Source organism: Sebastes fasciatus, chromosome 15, assembly GCF_043250625.1.
Source record: "Sebastes fasciatus isolate fSebFas1 chromosome 15, fSebFas1.pri, whole genome shotgun sequence".
NCBI classification, from domain to species: domain Eukaryota; kingdom Metazoa; phylum Chordata; class Actinopteri; order Perciformes; family Sebastidae; genus Sebastes; species Sebastes fasciatus.
The window spans coordinates 13,414,693-13,438,248 of record NC_133809.1 but is presented as its reverse complement, the minus strand read 5'-3'; the positions used below and the strand labels follow the sequence as shown (position 1 = coordinate 13,438,248).

General features: G+C 39.9%; 1 protein-coding gene across 2 annotated transcripts; it reads left to right on the top strand.

Moving 5' to 3' along the window:
- The first annotated feature begins 94 nt into the window (after positions 1-94).
- On the top strand, positions 95-23,282 carry wdr25 (WD repeat domain 25). 2 transcript variants are annotated; one of them, XM_074661088.1, is made up of 7 exons: positions 95-219; positions 2,228-2,964; positions 9,204-9,351; positions 18,906-19,036; positions 20,051-20,221; positions 20,603-20,743; positions 22,728-23,282. In XM_074661088.1, the coding sequence occupies exons 2-7, from the start codon at positions 2,245-2,247 to the stop codon at positions 22,947-22,949; spliced, it is 1,533 nt and encodes a 510-aa protein (XP_074517189.1). In that variant the 5' UTR covers positions 95-219; positions 2,228-2,244; the 3' UTR covers positions 22,950-23,282. The 2 variants fall into 2 exon arrangements, with proteins under 2 accessions (XP_074517189.1, XP_074517187.1); XM_074661086.1 differs by having other exon boundaries at positions 175-278.
- Positions 23,283-23,556: the final 274 nt, after the last annotated feature.

Here is a 23,556-nt window from a genome sequence, read left to right as displayed (position 1 = left end):
TGTCGGAAGAGAATGAAGGAAGGTACACTTCTGTTCTTACCGGAAGCTTTTCAAAATAAAAGCTTTTACACGTAAGCATAGCGTGATATGAGTGGACAAATCGAAACATTACTTTTATTGTGAAACTCGGCATAACGTGTGATGGTTTTGCGGGATTCTTTTGGACTGGTTGTTGTCCAGGTTACAAGTGCGACAGATAGTCAAAGGCAGATTCACCAGGTAGCTTTACGCTTTATTATCAATATTATACTTTAAATCAGAAATGCAGTGTCTTGTCTGTGAGTTAACTTACGTTTATAAGACAACTAACAAACAATATAACGATAATGTGCTCTGTCTGGAGGTAGTAAGTTGACTTAGCTAGGTGTTAACGTTACTCTCTTTCTGTTTTGGCTTCGTGTTGACTGAAAGACTTTAACAGGACAATTTACCCTAGTAACGGTAACTAGGTTAACGGTTAGCTAACTGTTAAATTTAAATTCTTCATCTCCCTAAAATGATCTTCCTGTCTTTCCCTTTCAAAATAAAAATGCCTGCTTGGCTGCTACATGGAAGTGACTGGCTGCTGCTATATAAACTGGGATCTTTCCCACTTTATATAGACACAATGAGGACGGTCTGCAGGACAGACAATAATGCACACAGTGCACTTTCATAGACTAAGCTACTGGAGTTACCCTGCACTATACTCACTTTTAACAGTATCTTCTGCACACAGACACAGATGCAACAGACACAGATTTCCTCATGTCTATTTCTGTTTTGCACAACATGCAAATGAATATATATTGTTTTTGCAATAACACTAGTTACATAACTTATTACTTCTCAAAATATTGTGAGTTTTGCTATGATGGTTTATTCTTGGGGTCCCCAGGGTGACCAGTAGGTAGTCCTTGTTGTAGTTTCTTCTGCACTATATTCACTTTTAACAGTCTCTTCTTTACTATACTCATTTTTAACAGTATCTTCTGCACTATACTCATTTTTAATAGTATCTTCTGCACTATACTCACTTTTAACAGTCTCTTCTGCACTATACTCACTTTTAACAGTATCTTCTGCACTATACTCATTTTTAACAGTATCTTCTGCACTATACTCATTTTTAATAGTATCTTCTGCACTATATTCACTTTTAACAGTATCTTCTGCACTATTCTCATTTTTAACAGTCTCTTCTGCACTATATTCACTTTATATCACAGCTGTTACCCTGCACTATATTCAGTTTTAACAGTGTTCTTCATCTCTTTGTATTTTTATATCTGGTATATTTGTTTTGTACTTTGTACTTTGCACTACTAACTTTTTTACGAACATGTTTTGCACTATGGAACTGTGATGCTGGAAACTTGAATTTCCCTCGGGATCAATAAAATTACTACCTACCTACCTATCTATCTATCTATCTATCTATCTATCTATCTATCTATCTATCTATCTAACAATAACTAGGTTTTGAAGCATGAATGAAGTGTTTTGGGTGAGTTACTACCTTTTGCAGACTTGCAAAATATTGTGATGTCCCATCAAACAGTTGTGACAATTCCACTTTTAGAGAAAGTTAAGAGCCAAAAAGATTGAGAAAAAAACTGTAAAATAGCTCAACTTGGAAGTTTAACCACAAATATACAAATGTTTTGTTGGGAATTTAAAGTCACTATTGGGGTGAAATAAACTGGGACATTTTTTTTTTCTGAAATTTGTGTTTGGTGGATTATTTCTCTGTTGTTACAATGCTAATTGGCATTGTATTTTACATCGTTGGAAAGCCTGTTTATTTACCTTCACAATGATGTCCAACTTGTAAGGATCATGCATTTGTGGAATGAGCAGCACAGCTGATTATGTGGGTAGCACCGAAGTAAAATTTGCCAAAATGCTCTGCCAATGGTAAACAGTGTAATCTCCTGTTGGTATTGACTCTTGTTGTGAGTTCTTTGGTGGATTGGATGATTGAACTCTCTATCAGTAACAAGGAACAAACAAGACATATTGGCTATTTTACACTTTATTCATTTAATACACTGTTTACCATTGGCAGAGCATTTTGGCAATTTTTTCTTGGGCGTAACCACCTAGCAAATGAGAAACAACTAATGTAGGGGGCTGCTGTTCAAGTCTGTATACTTTTAGGTGCAGAAATACAAGCAACCACTAGATGTCACCCTTAGGCCTCTAATGGATTCATATCTCACCTGTTGTCCCTTTATTTTTTCTATAGGGTGTCATAATGTCAAGATGTCTTCATTAGTGGCCTACGAGGATTCCGAACCAGAGGATGATTACCTTGCTCAGACGGAGGAGGGAGCGTCAGCTTCTGTTCAAACTGACCGAGATGTCAGGATGTGTAAATCCTCTGAGGTAACACGGACCCGCCCTCACAGCTTCACACCTGACCCTAACAGGTCAGTGTTGGAATATCATGGAAACGTCTCAGAAAGAAGCAGTTCTTCACTACACCCACATTCACAGCCTCAGAGCCGTTTTGAAAGAAAATATCACAGTGATGGGACAGCACAAGAAAAACATTTTAGAGATACAGCTCTTCTGAGTTTATCTGCAACTCAGGGGAAGAGCTCACCCCTGCTGACTCTTCCTCACTTGCCACAAGGTTTTGGCGCTGGGTTGAACCCAGCAAAAAGACATCACACTGTTCCATCTGGTGTCAGACCCTACATCCCCAAGAGACAAAGACTTGCCACCTCAGTAGAGACAGTGGACCCAAAGAACCCAGCAGAGCAAGTCCCAGGGAATCAGACCAGGGAAAGTCAAATTCTTTCAGATGTGTCCGCGAGAGTAATGCCGTATCTTGCCCAGAAGCCTGGCGCTGCAGGGGTACCGAGGAGGCTTCTGATGAGCCTGGAAGGCCACCAGGGTCCAGTCAACACAGTGCAATGGTGTCCTGTGCCTCAACTCAGTCATCTGCTGCTGTCTGCCTCCATGGACAAGACGTTCAAGGTAATGAGCTACAAGAAAACTCTCACTGACTTCAGAAATGATGCGCATTGATACTTAGCCTTGGAAGCTCTGAGATTAATAAAGAGAGTATACATTGCTTCTGTAGTGCAATAATGTAGGCTTTCTCAATTCTTATTTTGCTCAAAGTGAAATGTTATTCAAGATTTAGATATCATTCTGTTTTTTCTAGTGCTGCAAAGATTAATTGATTAATTGTCAACAATTAAATGAACCTCCAACTTTTTTGATAATCGATGAATCGGTTTGAATCATTTTTTAAGAAAAAAAAAGTAAAAATCCTCTGATTTCAGCTTCTTAAATGCGAATATTTTCTGGTTTCTTTACTCCACTATGACAGTAAACTGAATATCTTTGAGTTGTGGACAAAACAAGACATTTGAGGACGTCATCTTGGTCTTTGGGAAACACTGATCGTCATTTTTCACCATTTTTCTGACATTTTATAGACCAAACAACTAATGGATTATTCGAGAAAATAATCGGCAATGAAAATAATCCTTAGTTGCAGCCCCTAGTTTTTTCCATGTGATAAAATTTGTCATTCTTTCTCAAGTTGACTGCTCCGTATTCCTGGTGATATGGAACAATGTTTTTTATAACACAAAAAAACATTTATCATTATAGTTTCAGGCAGGTGCCAAGTGCATCCGGGAGGTCTAAGGGGATAATCACTTACCTGACAGTCAGTGTAATTGGCACAGAGTCACAGGCAGTGAGATAATATCTGCCCTGCTGCCACGATTTATAAATGTACCACAAACCACTTTCTGTAGAATCATATCTGTCACTGTCAGTTGAATGTATGTCAGAGCCCATGGGGCTTCCTATCTTTCTCTCTCTCTCTCTCTCTCTTCCTTACTCTCTTTCTGATTACCCCTCCCCCTCCGTTTCGGCATTTCAAACCAGGAAAACAATCCTTCATTTCCCTACTGCAAAGGTCAAGTCATGCAGGTGTCTGCCAGCGACAAAATATTTTTAGACCCAGTACGAAACCTCGTACCCCACCGATACCCTAAGAGGACTCTGAATAATTAATGATTTGAATATGCATGAGATCGTTTGCATAACTATACAAGTGCGGCGGTATGGCTGCCACCTCTTCTGGCACCTGGAATGGGTGGTTTGGAGCAGATGGTGGAGACGAGGAGAGGAGGGGAGGAGAAGACTTGGTTGTTTGTATGCAAGGATTTCTCTTCTTCTGTATCTCAGACTGCCTAACCAGCTGTTTTTTTTACATAGAGGAGCATGTGAAATATTCTTACTTGTTTGAGCACATGTCTTGTGGGCCATTTTGCTCAATTTGAGTGAAGGATTTTCAACGGGTCCTTTCTTTTTCTCCAAATGTTTGTACTGACATCGGAGATCTTCAGTCCACACAGTAATTTAAGTTAGTCCAACTATTGGCAATGCATGGTTCGACCGCAATCAGACATGATTTAGACCAGAATTGCAGGATTATGAGGTAACATGAAGATTTTATTCTCATGATCGGGATGTAAAAACATACAAGAATCCATTGACTTTAGAAGATGGCAAATGTAAATGTTTTAAAACCATAATATTAGTGGTTAATTTAAATAAATATGTTTAAGTAAGCAGATTTTTCCATAGAAAAGCTCTCCTCTTCCTCGCACTGTGTTTAATGAGTGAGTGGCAGAGAATAAGAGGTGCTCTTCTTTTAGTAGTTATTTTAATAAAGACAGTTATTCTGCAGCCTTGTAATAATTGTAGATGTTTTTATGGCCACATAAAATCCTGTTTGGCTGGCAGGTGTTCATTAAATAATATGACACTGCAATATAATAAACTTCAGGTAACCATAGCAACAATACTTAAGTGTCACACTTACCAGTTACCTCTCATTATTAAAACCTAGCATTGGATTAAACTAACCTAACCACAAACTTTGTAAAAATGCAGGGCTGCAACTAACAATTATTGTTATTTTCAATTATTCTAGATTTTCTCTATTTATTGATTAATCGTTTGGTTTACTGAAAGGCTGAAAATAATTTTGAAAAAAGCCCATTATGCCCATGTTGCTTTTCATACCCCACAGTCTAACTCTTTTGTTTGGTAAGTGCTATAGTTTGAGTACAATAATACACTTCAGGGTTTCCTGGTATAGAAAATGACAGGCACATGTATGAAAATGGTGCTCTGTTTATGTAGCATTGTTAATTTTCTTGTATTGTGGCAGCTTGTCATACATTGTTTACTTATTGACATCCTGCACAGCTATATCGATTATGTCTTTCAGCACTCTTGCACTTTGACTACAGCTGCTTCTCTATTCTCTTTGGCTGAAGACAGAGAGGGGGACTCGCTCTATGACGTCGTAACACTTTCCATCTTTGTGTTTGTTCACCCTTCAGGCTTCCGCCTTCTCTTCCTCCATCCTGTCTGTCAGCTCCTCAGAGGCAGAGTCAGACTATCATTATTCCAGCCTGTTTGCAGCCGTTGTCACCATGGCTACGGCAGGTGTAACGCTGCGGTTTTAAGTTGATAACACGAATTCCAATTTAGTTTTAATTACCGAGAGTCATTTAGGAAGCAGATTACCCCAATGAGTCAACTGCGAGGATCCGCTCTAGGTGTCTGTTAAGTGGCTGGTGAAATTAAAGGAAATGCAAATAAACAAGCGCTCATTTTCACCCATGCCCAGGTCTCCCATTGTACAGGATTGTTGCAATTGTGTGTGCATTGAATGGTGCTGTTATGGTGAATATCATTAGCGCTCCCATTCATTGGAGACAGAGCTTAACCCTCATCCTACAAACTGAGGTCCCTGCAGACCCCAGAGGTATACATGTTGTCATATCTCACAGGTGCTTTATTATATCAGACTTTGTCAATCAGTTTGTTCCAAATAGAGTCCTAAAACCCGGGAATGAGTTAGCATTTTAGCACTTCTGGTTCCCTCGTCTGGAAGTATCCCCCTTGTGAATTTTGAATCCTTTATGTGTCTTAAAAAAGGTGGTTGCTAACAAGTAGCTGAATGAGACTACTAAACGTCATCACGCAAACTCGTCCGCCTTTACAGCCTTGTTGTGTATACTCGTGCTCATGCAACCGTGGTGTAATTCGTCTATAGCCTAACATTAGCTTTTTACTTCTGCCGATTGCATTCACACTTAAAAAAATGATAAAAGTGGTGTTCATTTGTGAAGATTATCTTACTGAACTAAACGTTTAAGTATCATAAACATGTATTTTGCAACAGAGCGTATTTTTTCCAATAATCCAAAACCCAATGGAAAAATCCCATTGGCGTTTTGTCGAGGGAACCAGGGCGATGCTAACTTCCTGGTTGGCCTATAAAAATATGTCATCCCTGGAGCACTCTGACTTCATATCAATGTTTTCTGTTCCTGTTTTAATTAGTGCTTTTAATGCCAATGTTTTGGGACCCCAGTCAAAAGCATCCATTTGCAGCTTATGCAGTTTTAATATAGATAAAATAGAACAGATGGATAAAATGTTTGCCATTTGTCCTAATTTAAAGTATCAGACACTATCATCAGGGGGGTAGGGGCACTCTGTCAGTCATTTTGAAGGAGACAGACACAGATGCAGTAGACACAGATTTCCTCATGTGCTCTGTCTATTTCTGTTTTGCACAACATGCAAATGAATATATATTGTTTTTGCAATAACATTAGTTACATAACTTATTACTTCTTAAAACATTGTGAGTTTTGCTATGATGGTTTATTCTTGGGGTCCCCTGGGAAACCAGTAGGTAGTCCTTGTTTGCTATATATGCTGGTAAGATGAGGATTAAGCAACATTGCACTTTGTCAGACTTGTTAGCAGTCTGCTTAGTAGAACATTTCTGAAGCTTTTGTGACTATAGATGCTATCATGAGTTGTTCATTAACAGATTTTCATGTTACCTTGAGATGGCAGTGTTTCCCTAAGATCATACAGAGAAGTGGCATATCCTGTTGCACAATAAACGGAAATATTCGTAATAGATGCTTCACTCCAATATTTAGCTTTTTTTGCAATTTAAAGTGGGACTATCTCGGTCTCTATGTCTCTCTCTTTGTCACTTCTCACCCTGAAGGCATCTCTGGCATTCTATTTGTTAAACTACTGCCGGCTGGATTGATATGTCAGCATGTCAGCCCCCCTCCATCTCTCTTCCACCCCGTCTGTCTCCTGTGGGAGCCGTGGTGCAGAACTTCTCAATGTGTTTCTTCACTTTCTTATGCTGTATGGAGAACTCAGCTTTAATAATGAAACACAGGGAGAGGCAGAGAGGGTGCTGCAGTGCCCCACAGATCTTCAAAGATCCTCTGTGGCCCTGGCAATGCCGGGGAAGCAAAAAATACTTCATCATTAGTGTAATATACCTCAGTAGGCGCCCGAACCAGACCACCGACTGGATTTCAGACTGGGCTTCAGGGAGGAGCTTTTGTCTTTTGACATGTCTGACAGAAAACCCCTACTCTTTTTCATCAGTATATCTGATGAAATACACATCACTATATTGACCAGCCTGTTTGCCATGTGAAATTTTTGAAGCACAGTGCAAAAAAACACAACAATGACTTAAGAAAAAAAAGCCAAAATAGAAAAATCTGGCAACACCTCATTCATAAATCACTGTCTGCTTTAATAGGGCTCTTTTCACACTTTATTTGCACCATGATATAACATTTCAAACCAGCGTGGTGTTACTTTAGTCATGGCAGTGGGTGCTTTTTCTCCTCTGCTCTCTTTATAATCAGAGAAACCTCTAACAATACAAAACCATTAAAGCCATTACACCACACAGGGAATTGATTTACTGGCACACTCAAAGGTAATTAGTTTGATTAATGAATTATAAAGGTTGTCTTTTCTTTTAAATCCAGCAAATAAGCCTGATTTGTATACGTATCATGCCAATTTATCCAGCGGCATTTTTCCGGCACGAGTAATTTAATTATTTATCATTACAAAAGAATTTAGGGGAGGAAGTCTTAGATCATATCTTTCTCTGCTTTGAAAAAAAGACATTCACCAATTCTTAGTGCCGAAGGACACATCGAAAGCATCATCTGCAAAGGCTTGGCAGAGAAATTTCACTTTGTTTTCTTCTTTTTGTTCGAGAGAGCAGTGGCCACCAAACCAGGCCTGGACTATTCAGTGTATATCAGTCAGTATACTGTTTTGAAACGTCATCCATGCAGGTCCTTTCCTCTTGTTTGTTTGATGGAAAGCACAGTGTGTCAGTGCCCCTTGATGTCTTTGTCATACCGCATGTTATTTCATCTGCTATAAAGGATGCATGGCAGCGTCAACTGTTTGCCTGCTAGCACACCTACAGTACATTTTTTCTTTCTTTCATAGAGCATACAAGAGTAGACTAGGCCTGTCACGATAACTCATTTTGTCAGACGATATATGGTCCCAGAAATAATTGCGATAAACGCTGTTATTATCATTTTAAAACCATTTATGCCACTGATAATATAATAGCATAACAATGCAATACACCCTTTAAAAGAGCAATGCACTTATGGTGACTTCAAATGGGGTCGTGTTTACCGTGTTCACGAGAAGAGTCCATATGAATGCGATGTTCTCACGACTCTACCACTTAAACGCCAAGCATATTGTGTACACGACTTCCCATGTTGTAAACACAAGCTCACGAGTTTCATTTGAAGGCACCATTAATTCTTAAAGATATTCAGGCTTTGGAATTGGTATGTGAAAAAAATATATTAAAATATCCTAAATAAACATAAATAAAATAAAACCACGCAACTAAAACAATAAATAAAATGGATTATCAGGCTCTGTTAACAAAAATGTGCAATGTCCTGCTGTTTATTCTGGCATCAAGTTGGCTAAAATGTTGGTGATATTCTTACAAACATGCATGCAAACACAACGGGCAATATTGAGGTCAGCAAAAATGATTGCGGTCATGTCAATGTATCATACAATAAGTCAATATAGTAATTATTGTGACATGCCTAACAAATACTGAGCGCAAATTACTGATATAATCTTGTGTTTTGGATTTGACAGTTGCTTTGAACTCATGAATTACTTTCTGTCAATTAAAGTTGTTCTATTGCACATTCTGTGTATTTCATGCAGCAGAGCTACAAAATCTTTCTTCCAGAGCAGTTTGAGCTTGTGCACAGTCAGAAACTATGCCTTTGTTGCTGCAGTCTAGGTGTGTTTGTGACTCGATGTGATGTGCTCATGTCTGGCAGGTGTGGGATGGAGCAGAGAGCGGGCGATGCCTGAGGGTTTACACCTGCCATTCGGGAGCTGTGCGTGATGCCTGTTGGACCCCCTGCGGGCGACGACTTCTCACTGGCTCCTTTGACAACAAGGCTGTGATCACAGATGTAGAGACAGGTGAGAAGCAACACTTCTTTCTGTAGATCTCATTAACATAATGTCACATAACAAACCAGCTGAACTGAACACTGGATAACAATTTTGTGTCTACAGGCCAGGTACACTAAGCTAGAATGACTGGTGTTGTTTTATATTTTCCTAAAATTCTGAGGAAGATACGGTCAAACTGTATAACGTTTAATACAACGCTTAATTAAAATTCAGTTTTAGCTGCTTTTTAATAAACATTTTTCTGTTGTGGTGTTGTGGGGAAAACAAAACTTCTTGGCGATTTTACTTCTTGCAAATTTAGTGCGTTCTAATTCAAATTTAAAGTTAGTATAGTAATTTATGTGAGGAGTGACTTTGAATTGCCTTGGGCCCCAAAACCTGTTATAAACTTATTATATAAAATGCAAAGCTGCTTCTCTCTCTCTGTAGTCGTGACACATTTCAGGGACAACCTTCGAAATCCACATTTCTGGAGCAAATATATCATAACCTGTCAGCAGTCCAATTACAAATATTCCTTCAAGTGCTTCAAGAAATGCTACCTTCTTTTCCCAAAATGTAAATGAAACAACAGGTATTTTTGTTTAGTTAGGAAGTTAGTATCCCAAAATCCACTGGGGTCCAGACAATTTTAAATCCGAGTTTACCGCAGAGTTTGCAAAAAAATCATAAATATTCCTTCCATAACTCTATCATAATGTGCTATGTAAATTATTCAACATTAACAATATACATGAAGTGAATAATTTTATCATAATGTATATAAATATGCATAAAGACAGAAAATATGTAGATGCATTAAAGGGACAGTGGGTAGGCCATTCTTACCATAATAACACTACTTTATGAGCAACGGATGTCAGATGTCAGTACCGCGGTGTTGCACTCTACTGCTCACGTTACCGCAGTTTCACAAACGTGTCAGAGAACTACGGTGGCCTTCAGGTAACGTAAGCTAACAAAAACACAACAATTCTTAGTTTCAGGTGATTATACAATAATGAAAACATAGTTCTGAATATTATATTCCATTTGTGCCAATAGACCCCCCCAAAACGCTACACACTGGCCCTTTAAAACAGAAAATATGTACATTTGTAATTATTTTCATTATTTGCAGTGACCTCCATTGCTCGCTATAAAGACCTGAAAAACTGCAATGACGCCATAGTCTCATTTAGGGAGGAGGTCGATCCTCTAAATTAAGTTATATGGAGGCTACATGTCCGCTTCAGTGGAGATTGTCCCTAAAATGGGACACCACCACTCTCTTTCTTTATCTCTCTCTGTATCTCACACACATGTTACACAAAGACATACATATACAGTACATGCTTACAATAAAAGCAAACATTATTACTTTCTGACAATTTCTGACATTTTGTTTGTGTACCTCTGAACTAAATCCGCTGGCTCATTGTGTTTTCTGGCTCTTTTGTGTGATCATACAAAACCATTCAAGGTGACATTTACAACTGATCAATGATTTGATTTGCTTTGGAAATGCTTTGCTTAGTATGGATGAAAAAAAGAAAAAGATGAGACCCAATCATCCAGATACAAATCTACCACAAGGAGGCTGCTTGTTCAGCTCTTCACTCATTTCCTTCATCTGATACAATTCATGAATTTCTACACAGCTGAAATTAAAAATGTTGGATTGAAGGGTCCCTGAGAATGATATCAAATTCCTGATATTTGTCCCCTCTGTCCATTCATCAACATATGTGTTCATATATGTAGGAAAAGACCTCAAAAAGGCTTAAGAGAATGAGCCAACATACAATAGACATTGTTTTGAAGCCCCTGTGGCAATCTACATCTCTAGGGTCAACCCATTTCTGTCATGACTTGCTGCCGTTTGCACTTCCCCTCTCAGCATGTCTGTCAATACTGCCAATAAAGCCTACGGATAATAGCTTGGCCAGCCCACTAAACACACAGGCAGCTCCAGGAAGGGGATCAATAATGGATACATCACCACAGGAGCAGCCACCATGACCTTACACCGGAACGTCACAAACCATAAACAATCATAAATAGAACAATATTTTGATCTTATACTTTAGGAGCCACCTGTGCCTTGCTCAGCCCTGCAGGATGTCCTAGTGGGGTCAAACTAACAGCTTTGAAGTCAGACATCCAAAGAGCCCCTCACACACTCAATCCTGCACCAATCTCTCTCCATGTGTGTTATGATATTTTATTATTCTTATTCATTTTCTTACTACTATTATTATTTATTTGTATAAAAATTGAATAAACCGTATTGTTTCTGAGGATGAGGGTCTGCAGCAGATGTGTGCTGGCAGCAATAAGCATTCCTATGGCAGCACGAGATGAAGAAAAATTTAATTTAGTTGCATATTAATATGGGAGTTGGGAATTCCTGCCCGGTTTCTGCACAATTGTAGTGCAATTGATTGTGTTATAGCGAAAACCTCAGCACTGACACGTTAAAACCAATCACATTCAAGCTGTGAAAAGAGAATGGAGGCCATAGCTGTATAATTTGCCTCATAATAATTTAAATACAGACTGACAGAACTGTGGGTCTCATCACAACATGATAAGCTCCCATCTTTCCAGAGGATTACACATATGACACATTCACAACAGGGCTACACCAAGGTGCTGGCATCATTATGACAGTGATATTTGAAAACTTAATGAAGCTTCCAACATTCATGCAGCATATGTGTTAACACTAGATCTACCAAGAGTGATGGGACACTGAGGGAGCTGAGTGTTTGCTACATCAGACTGTAATCAGGATGAATGTGATCTTTACGCTCTTCACAGTAATGCAAAGCCTCTCAACACTAACAAGGGAGGCAGCTGGGCCTATTCTGTTCAATTGAGCTCTCTTTGGAGATGTCTGCAGGCCCTTTAACGATCAGTGAGAGTCTTATAGGACATCCGACCCTGTATTTTACCACAGTATACTCAGCCGATTAGACTTTTGTCAGGCTATTAAATAGGCATTATCAGTCGATATAAGCCCCATGGATGTGGGTCAATAGGGGCCTACTGCACCCACTAGTTGGTTTTATCATCTATTCGCATGGTAGATTATCGGAAAGAAGGTATAAAAGAACATGACAGCGACCTCTAGCGACCGTAGTAATTATGACTGGAGCAGTAGTCAGGTGCTTTAGTATAGACATCGTCTTTGTGTTTGTAAATATTTTAACCGAAAACACAATGTTTTTCCCTAAACTTAACCAAATGTTTTTTGTTGCCTAAACCTAAAGAAGGTGCAGTTTTGTTTGCCTAATCCTAAAGAAGTTGTAGCTTTGTTGCCTAAACCTAAAAAAAGTTGTAGTTTGTTGCCTAAACCTAAAGAAGTTGCAGTATTGTTGCCTAATCCTAAAGAAGTTGTAGCTTTGTTGCCTAAACCTAAAGCAGTTGTAGTTTTGTTGCCTAAACTTAAAGAAGTTGTAGTTTTGTTGCCTAAACTTAAAGAAGTTGTAGTTTCGTTGCCTAAACCTAAAGAAGTTGTAGTTTTGTTGCCTAAACTTAAAGAAGTTGTAGTTTCGTTGCCTAAACCTAAAGAGGCCTTTTTGTTTGTGTTCAAAATGTGACATTTCATTCAGTCTTATAACATAACGTGTTGCTTTTAAGTTTCATTTTCACTTGGTGCTGGTGCTTATAGCGACTGATAACGCCTGTTTAATGGCCTGATAACAGTCGAATCGGGTGCCATGCTTAACCAAGTGAGGCACCAATTGGTATGTTTAAAGAGAAATGGAATTATAAAGGAGCCTGTGCATTCAGAATGGTGTGTGGGCCAATTTTCCTTGGCCCGACTTTGCAGTTGTTCCTGTGTCCAATTTAATTTGTAGAATCTTATATGCACTCCCAGTGGGCCACAGGCAGGCTGTCACAGCTGAATAGCAAAAGTAGAGGGAGAGGAGGATATAAAGAGGGAGAGCAGGTTAAAAAGGCATAATGAAGAAAGAGAAATGCAGAGGAAGAATGCCAGAGAAAGAAATGAAAAGGGGCCGAATAAATTCAAAGAAAGAAACAGAGAGAGCAGGAGTTGGGGAGTGGAATAAATGAATTTCATCTGCAGGGCATTAGTGTGAAGTGGCAGCTGTTGTCCAGCGCTTTCACTGCTGTCCTTGGAAAAGCTGATTGGCAGAGAAAAATATGCCCATATACCCACAGGCTGCCACAGGTTGAAGTGTCAGTTCGTGCATACGTATGCAGAACTTGAGTTTTCTGTCCAGATCCCTTCAGGCACTGGCAGAAAGGAGATAGTCTTTTCCAAAAAACAATAATACAAATAGATAGTGCTAGTACTAGAGCGAGTTTGTGTGTTGCCCTTCCACCTCCCACCTTGGCGTTGCAGAATCATATTTCGTTGAATGTAGCTAAAGGCTTCAACAATACTTAAGCTGTAAGATTAAGTTTCACAGTATTGCAATGTATTATTTTAAAGTCATACTGGGGGGTCATCCTACAGAAAACATCCATCCATCCATCTGCAACCGCTTATCCCGTTAGGGGTCGCGGGGGGGGGCTGGAGCCGATCCCAGCCGACATTGGGCGAAGGCGGGGTACACCCTGGACAGGTCGCCAGTCCATCACAGGGCTGACACATAGAGACAGACAACCATTCACCCTCACATTCACACCTACGGGCAATTTAGAGTCAACAATTAACCTAACCTGCATGTCTTTGGACTGTGGGAGGAAACCGGAGTACCCGGAGAAAACCCACGCTAACACGGGGAGAACATGCTAACTCCACACAGTATCTAGACAAAGATCTGTACCCAGTGGTGACGGGCGGAGTGACAGAGACCCAGGAGCTGCTGAAGCAGAGATTTGACCACTACAGAAAACAGTTTGTTTAAAAACACAACATACCAGTATATTTCTGAGCCAACCATGCAATCCATGTGACAAAGTGCTCATTCCTTTTCAAAACAAATTCACATCCTGTTGCACAAAAAAAAAAGCATCAGCATTTGTACTAGATTTTTATCATTTAGACCCTCGGCTTCTAGCTCAATATTTCAACGTGGGAGGATTTTGCTGCAGTTACTTCAGGTAAATCATTTGTTTAAAAAAAACAACATTATTTTACGTATCATTGTTCTTACATATTTAAAAGTAATTGCTCCGATATATAAAGTCCTTTTAACTTGTAGGAACTAAACAAAGATATACTTATGATTGTAAAAAATATTTGTAATGTTCTTAATAGTGGGTCTTCGCTATTTTCTGTATAACATTTTATATATTTAACAGGAAAACACCTGTCTTTTGGGATATTTTTCTCCAAAATCTACACCTTCCACTTTATATACCAGGCTGCCATCATAAATAAGAATTTGTTCTTAATACCTTGTCTGGTTAAATACAGGTTAAATAATAAATAAGATAAATATAATCATAACCTAGGTTATGGCATTTCAGCACGTTCTCATCCCAACTCGTCACATATTGACACTTTGTCACGCCCTTTGGCGTCACTTAAGGACTGATCAAAGAGTTTTAATTGATATACATTTCCTATAAAGCTTCAAATAATATTGGCAACATGTCTGTTTTTTTAAAAAGTATTTTTGCCACCTCCAATGGGGAGCTGAAACCGTTGTATCGCTCCCTTTAAAGCCACCAGGCTCCATTGACAAAAACAGTAATTTTACCCCGCAGAACACAGGAGCTGCTGTCGGTCCACCGCTGCATAGATCGGTTAGTTTGTTTGTGTTATTGTGTGACTTTCGGATCCAAACTAACGTGGCGTCTACACAGCAGTACATTGCTTATAGCCTCTGTGACGGTACTCCTGTCTGCTTCTCCAAAAAAAAAAAATTTTTTAGAAGAGCTTGGGAAAATAGAATTTTGACGCTAAAACATACATACTTAGACCAAAATGTAATGTTCGGATTTGAATACAGGAACACCACTGGGAAGCTACAGAATTGTATAAAAACTTAAAAAAAAAAATAATGGACCGCCCTTTAAGCACTACACCTCAGGAGACAATGCATGCAGAAGCACACAGATGCATTTATTCTAAATGCCACCGGCAAGCATACCATATGTGCATTTTGACCTACTTTGAAAGCTTCATGTTACAGTGGTAACCTGCTAGGTTGACACAGGTTTTACTTTATTTTTTATTATGCCGTGATTGTCACATTTCTAACTCACTTTAGTGCACATGTAATAGTAGTAAAGACACTGCTATATTTTTAATATATACTGTATATGCTACTGTGATGATATGATTCAAAAGTATCCAACATGCAGCGGGATGTGTTTCCTGAACTCTGTGCATTTGGTGTTTTGGAGCTACTTTTCGAGGTTCCCATCTCCCTTTCCAGTAATTATGCCTTATAACCTTAGTCTGTCTAATACTGTCTACAGTATTGAATATAATCTGCAACACTTCTATCATCAGCAACCCTCGATGGAAAACGAGTGATAACTGCTTCCCACTTGCGCTTTCACCAAAATCCAAGTATGCAGACGGTGCACTCTCCTTTTTGTGCTCGGTTATCAATGTGAGGGTGCTAATTGAACACATGATCATTGAAACGGATTCATGCCTTAATTATCAAGGTAAATGTGCTACTACGATGTGTAAACACCTCCTAAATGTAGCTGGAGATTAGTCAGTGTTTCAAACTAGTTACAGATAATAAGCCTGTTTTCACAATATTATTTGGACATGGCTTGTCAAAACCAAGTAATGTGTTTCTAACCTTGGCGTATGTTGCGGTGACAGCACCCTGCTTTGATGGATCCGGTAATGAGGCAGAATATCTATTTCAACCCAGCTTCCCTCTGCTCTAAGGGGCTCGTCCCAATCATCCCTAATGTCCTCTGCGCTGAATCATCCACTGCGTGTCAGCTCTGCAGCGTGATCACAGTTCTTTCAGGACTACAAAGTAAACTATCGTGAGTGGAGGGACAGATCACTGCAGACTTCCCTTATCTCCCCTCTCAAGCAAGCTGGTTAATCTCGCTTAATTAAAACATGACGAGGCCCTATTTATTATGAGGAGAATGTTTTGATTTCTCGTCGTCTTGCCAAACATGAGTTTAAAATCTCGATGACAGATCTCTGTATCGCTACGGGTAAGCCAATTAAGCAGGAAGTGTGAGCGCGATGAAATTGCCTGTTAAAACTCTGGATCAATGCAATTGAATTTGGGAGCGGGCTAGTCCGCCATTAAGTAAAAGAAGGTCCATTTTTGCTGTAGTTTATTAGCTGTGGCTCATTCCTCCCTTCTAAAAAAGACTTGGTAGGAACATCCTGGAACAAGTGTGTAATGAAGTGCATTTTTGTTGTGAGCTAAGACTGTTTTGGATGGTTTTTGTTGTTTGTTGGATGAATTAATGAGACGCCGTTGAACCCTGAGGTGTTCTGCTTTGCATAGCCTTTGACAGAGCTGCTGGCTCATAGTCTGGCTTGGCTCCTCATGTAGTCTTCTTCATCGTTTCCCAGGAAACTAATTTTTGGTCTCACCCTGTCAGGCTTAATTGTATTTAAGCCCCTCAGTGTTTTTGTTTTGTTTTTAAGTATGACATTTTTAATTGATTTTAGATAAAGCTGCCTCTAGCCAAAACACTGTTTTATATTCTGGTTTCTCTTCTCTACGTCTTTATACGACGGCGTACTGGGCCATTGTAAGTGAAAAAAAAGTTAACGGAGCCAGGGAAGGGGGGGGGGTAACATTCAGAGAAAAAACTGAGATTATAAAGTCATAAATTTCCGACAAATTTTTTTTAAATTCTCTGTGATTAAAGTCACAAATTTACGAGAACACTACTTTGGGTGCAACGAAATTCAGACGGCGGCTAAATTTGTGACTTTAATCTCACCGAGTTTTTTCTTGCAAATTTATGACTTTATAATCTCAGAGAACATTCAAGTTTTTTTTCTCGTAAATTTGATTTCTTTCTCATAAATTTACCATTTCAATCCCAGAGAATATCCATGTTTTTCCTCGTAAAATTATTACTTTAATCTTGGAAATTTTTTTCTCAGAATTTAACTCTCTCCCCTGGCTGTGTAATTTAATTTTTTTAACTCACAATCATCCTAATACGCCGTTGTATCTTTATGTCTTTGTTAGTTTAGATTATGTTTTTGCCTTGAGCAATGTTTAAATCAAGTAGCTTTTTACATACGTATGATGATATCCCAGACACGCTCTTGCCAACGTTCTGCAACATGCACACAAAAGCTGTACAGTCTTACAGATTTTTGGTCAGTCCCATCGCCCATCATCATTTGAAGAAGTTAGAGACAGACAGTTGAGTTGTTGAACTGTTCTGGGCCATCCAATGATAAAAATAGTTTCATTCGATCAAAAGAAACTGTCCGTAGTCTATGTGAAGTTTTTTTTAGTCACAGAAAGACATGTGATCAAGAACTGATGGACGTAGCCTGTAAAGAAGCTCACGTCCTGCTTCTGACCTGGAATGATCACAGGAAACTTCTCATCCTTTTTACTTTAACATCATTCCTTCATGAACTTCAGAGGGTACACTGAGTTGGGAACACTGTCTTTGGCAGCAACTTATAGCTAGATTTACTGTATCTTTTTATTAGTGAGCTTGTTTTCGAATCACTCTGTTTATAAGCGAACGTGACGGCACAATTTAATTACACACAATGTTTACTGCACAGGAATCTAATGGGCGCTTCGCAAGGAGGATTGGATCCTCACACAGTGCGCTCAATTAATAAACCAGAGAGAAGTTTCAGCAGAATTTGCATTAGTGGAAATGTGGTTGAAATTTATGTTTTTCATTGAGCTTTTCCTGTTTGTCTTCATTCATTATTTTAATAGTGTGAACATTTTATTCTATTTGAATGTATAGAAGAACACACACAGAATGTACTTGTCTCTCTTTCTGCTAAATCACAGTATTTTGAAGACCTCAAAGAAGCTTAACAACATTTACAAACTCATTCATGCAGAGTGTTTTGGTTCGTTTAGGCAGATGTGTGTAGCAGCAGCAGGAGTGATACTCCAGAAGGCAGAGATTAAACAGCAATAATGTGATTGCTTTGGCAGCCCTGGCAACGCAGGGAAATGTCGGGGCCCGGAGAGGACAGAAACCAGCCAGGGGTCAGAGTTGAGCTGGAAACGAGTACCTTGGAGCTGAGTAGGCAACATGCGCCGGTGCATGTGTTCGCTGCACTGCATACTCACACAGTCAGGATGTTGAACCAGAAGCATCACTGTTTCTTTACTGGGTACTTCACATATGAAAGCAGTGCTTTCACTCCACATAAAAGGCTTCATGTTCAAGTCTTAAATGGTCAAAATATTAACAGTATTGTTTCACGGAAAATATCTTTTATGTCGTATCAGGATTGAAATTAACTGAGTATATGAGTGCAAGATGTTGCAAATTGCTCTCATCAAACAAATCTTAGCTTTTAGCACAAAATATAATATATAACAGCTATCTTGTTTTTCATCATACTTCAGTTTCATAGTGTGTAATCCAAGAGTTCACTACTGACAAAGGATGATTGATCTTGTTATTTTCTCTCTCTCTCTGTTATTTCTTCTTGTCTGTAGGGCAGCAGGTAGTGAAATTGGACAACCAGTTCAAAGTGATGTGTGCAGTCCCGCATCCCAGCAACCCAGAGGTGTTCCTGTGCGGTGGTTACAGTTCAACGGTCAAGGCCTGGGACTCACGCAGCTGCAAGGTCAAACTTATTAACCTTCCTACAGTAGATTTATCATTTTTATTGACTCACAGTTCACAGACTGTTTTTCGACCTTGTGCATCTAAGACAGGTAGGCTCTGAACACATTCTCCTCCTCCACAGATCCCTCCTGCACACTCGGTTACATTCTAGCAAAAAAAATGGTAGACTACATTTGGTCGTGCACACAAGCTTTATGTCACTAAAAAGATAATATTACCGTATGCACAGAAGCAACACTGCACGTTATCACACTAATTGTTCAAAGCAAAGTTTAATTTCCTTCGGGACTCATAAATTGTTCCCGTGAAGCTGCAACCTAGCATTGCTATTAAGGTTAATGGACTGTTTTATATGATAATCTTATTCACCTCCGTAGAAATCTGAATGCTCACATGTAATTTTTCCCCACAGCTAACTGAATCGATTCGTTTCCCTGCAGGTTTTTTAGATTTAATACAGCAGAGATTGCTTCTGCCAGTAGGTATCAATGTGAGTTGCCGAGAGAGAGCGCAGACCAGTCCTCAGCAAATATGTTGTTAATGAGGTAGCGTCCTGGCTGCCTGTCAGTTTTAACCCTGGGCTGTGTTCTTCTTGCTTTGGGGTGAATTTACCCCACTAGATAAAAGGGCCAAGACGCACAGGCATAACATTAAACCACTAGTCTGAAGTCTTTACCGGCCCATCTATGTTCCAACCCTCACCTATGGTCATGAGCTTTGGGTAGTGACCGAAAGAATGAGATCGCGGATACAAGCGGCCGAAATGAGTTTCCTTCGTAGGGTGGCTGGGCTCAGATTTAGTGATAGGGTGAGGAGCTCAGACATCCGGAGGGAGCCTGGAGTAGAACCGCTGCTCCTTCGTGTCAAAGGGGGCCAGCTGAGGTGGTTTGGGCATCTGATCAGGATGGTATAAATAACTACTTTTAGATTTTCTTCTCACTATATCACGGATTGAAGAGCATCTCTCCATGTTGTTACAATGTATGTTAAAGGGCTTGATGATCATTTCCAGGTGGTGAAAGTGTACAAAGCAGGGATCCAACAGACCCTGGACATCCTGTTTCTGAGAGGTGGTGTAGACATTATAACAAGCTCTGACTGCGTGAGCAGAGACTCTGCCGACCGCACCCTCATCGCATGGGACTACCAGACCACAGCCAAGGTCTCCAACCAGATCTACCAGGTAAAGAAATCTGTGTGTAAATGAGAAAAAATAGCCCCTATATAAATGGCATACTTTGACACTTGTATAGTGCTGAAGGAAGTGTGCTCTCTACTGGATAACCTTGGTGCTGTGTGTGTCCTTGAATTGAGAATTTATTGTACAGTACAGGAAGTCAACACAAACTGTGGCCCCAGAAATGACCATAGTAGATTGATTGCATGATATTATAAAGCGTTTCTGTTACTTCCTCCACCTGCTGCATATCTGAACATAAGGCTTTTCAAAAATAATGGTCTAGTTGACATGCAGCTGACTTCTTGGTTAGCAACAGCAAGAAAAGGTCAAATAATGAATTCATTTCCTCCTCTGTATTTTTCCCTCCTCTCATTTGGCCACCAGGAGCGATTCACTTGTCCCAGCCTGGCTCTCCACCCACTGGAGGAGTCCTTCGTTGCCCAGACTAATGGGGACTACATGGCGGTGTTCTCCTCCCAGCAGCCCTATAGAATGAACAAGAGGCGGCGATACGAAGGACACAAGGTCAGTAACGACTGTGGCCTCGGGGTGGGGGGTGGGCTGGGTTGGGGGTAACGCGTGCCTGATCAATACAGAATGTACACACACACACATACACACACAATCAACTTCAGCAACCTCCCACATGCACACAAAACTGTGCAAAGGCAGTAGAATAAACCTATACACACACACACACACGCACAGATGAAACATCATAACCTACACAGAGTTGACATGTACCATAGATCCGTAGCCTGTTTCCTCCGCAGCACCCTCCCCCAAAACAAACACACCAAGTACAATACAATCTTTCCACTGAGGCAGGCAAAACGGAGCAGAATATGGCTGGCAAATATTACTGGAAGCATGTTGAGCTGCTACTGTAGCTTCTGGTTTGTTTATTCAAGAAAAATCCAGAGATAGACAGGAAACAAATTGGTATCTCACAATCCGGGCCCCGAGGCTCAAAACAAAACATTTTAAATCAACAAATCCGAAAGTGCAACATTCCAGAAAAACAAAGAAAAAAGACATTTCATCTCTGAATCTTTTTCATGTTTTCTTTATTACATACTACTTTGAAGAAAACACTTCTAACAGAGTAAATGTGTCAGCAAGCAATCAGTGTATAACAACCTTTACTGTGCCTATGAATACTTGATTGCAGCCTTTATTGATCAAACATACCTACAAATAATGGATAGGTTCTGATTTTTTCAAGTCTAACTTATGTATATTGAAAGAGTTATTGGTCGCTGTATACATTTCTCCTGTACATACTGATCTTTAAGAGGCCCTGTTCAGGCATCACCTGGCATTAACATGCGTCCTGAGTGATCGGATCACGAATGGACAGCTCTAAGTACATCTGTCCACCCCTGGCATTAGAATGCGTCTCCACATGCGTCTCCAGTGACCACTTGTGATCCAATCTCACTTTCCCGCTCTATATGTAAATAAACACATGGTAAACATATGGCCAATACAGCAGACGTTGCAACGTAATATCACAGGAATGTCAGTAGTGCTGTCCTGCATATTCGTGAATTCGGGTACATTTTATTAACGTTAAAATATACGGTAATTGTACCGGCGGTCCCTGGGGACCTCCATGCCGCCGGCACCGCCGCCTTTGAGCGAGGGTGAGCGAGTGACCGGGCGAGGTTGGGCGAGTGACCGGGCGTCTGCCAGTCTATTCACCTAAGGAGCGCAGTGAGATCCCACGGATCTAAAAGAATGTGGCCATACGTGGCCCAGACCACCTCTGAATGTGGTCTGAGCGATCGGATCTCAATGTGTCCTTGTACTTAGAGCTTGTGATCCGATCAATGAGGACGCATGTTAATACCAGGTCTGAACAGGGCCCGAGTTTCTAGGGTAATGTAAGAGATAAGGGGCAAAATAAGAGACCTCAGCATTCTCATTTAGACAAACCAAGTCGCTGTCTTCCAAAGTTACAGTGTGTGAAAATCCGTATTTTACACATACAGTACACACTAGAGTATTATATAAATATAGACTTGAAAACATCCCAAACTATCCTTTAATCTCACGGCCAGTGTCATTGTGTGTCATCCTACTCTTCCACTGTTGTCAGCATCGGCTGCAAGCGACAGGCACGTGGAGCCACTTGTGCTTTAATACTGTTGATGTTTAAACACACTTAAGGAGATTGCCTACATCATTTTTTTTTATTGCACTATCAATATACAGTATATTGATAAGTTATATAGTGTATTTCTTGGAAATTCAATTGAGAAACAGTTTACAGATAAAATAACCAGACCAGAATGTCTGTTAATCCAGTGAATTTAATTAAACTATCAACTCTAATACAACCAGAGATGTTAAAGGACACACTATTCATGCACGCTATTCTAACATTTAGGCTGCCCAAGTCTGTAATCAACCGGATCACAATCCAGTTATTATGCTGATGTTGAAATGGCTCTTGGTTGAAGGTTAATGCATCGTAATTAACACATACAGTGTATTCTCGTTCTAGGTGGAGGGATACGCGGTGCAGTGTGAGTTTTCTCTGGATGGAACGATCCTGGCCTCAGGGAGCTCCACCGGCTCCGCTCACTTCTATGATTACCACAACGCTCGTATGCTGCACACTCTCAAAGCCCACCGCCAGCCCTGCCTGTGTGTTTCCCAGCATCCCGTCCTGCCTGCTACTGTGGCCACCTGCGACTGGGCCGGTGAGATCAAGGTCTGGCACTAAGGACTGTGAATGAACAAGGAAATATGGACTAAAAAAAGCCAAGTTACGATTAAAGTAAACTGAAAACTCATGTGCACATCCATCTTCAAGACTTGTCTCCCATAATCTCTTGGTTTAAGAACATAAATCAGCATATCTACTATCTACTAACGCCTTGAAAAACTGTTTTTTTTACATTGTGTACCACCCACATCTTCATTCCCATTGATATGAACTTCTCTAGGGTGTAAATGTTATTGTAAGCATGTTTTTCATATTTGGACCATCTTACATTGTTTTAATATTTTGATATCAGAGAAAGATGCACTGAGATAAAAGGAAGTTTCTGTACAATTCAAAGAGTGAACTATTGTTATGAGTTTTATCTAAAGTGGAAGGCGGTGGGAGAGTAGTCTCAATGCGCGCACACACACACACACACACACACACACACACACACACACACACACACACACACACACACACAACCTTAATGCCTTTATAGTCCGCGTTCCACTCCAAAAACAGCCAGGGACTTCATCATGTTTTTGAAGTTTTTGTCAAAACAAAAAGAAAAAAAATCTATTTTTTTCTAATCAGTAGTGTTTTTCATTCCACATTCTGCATA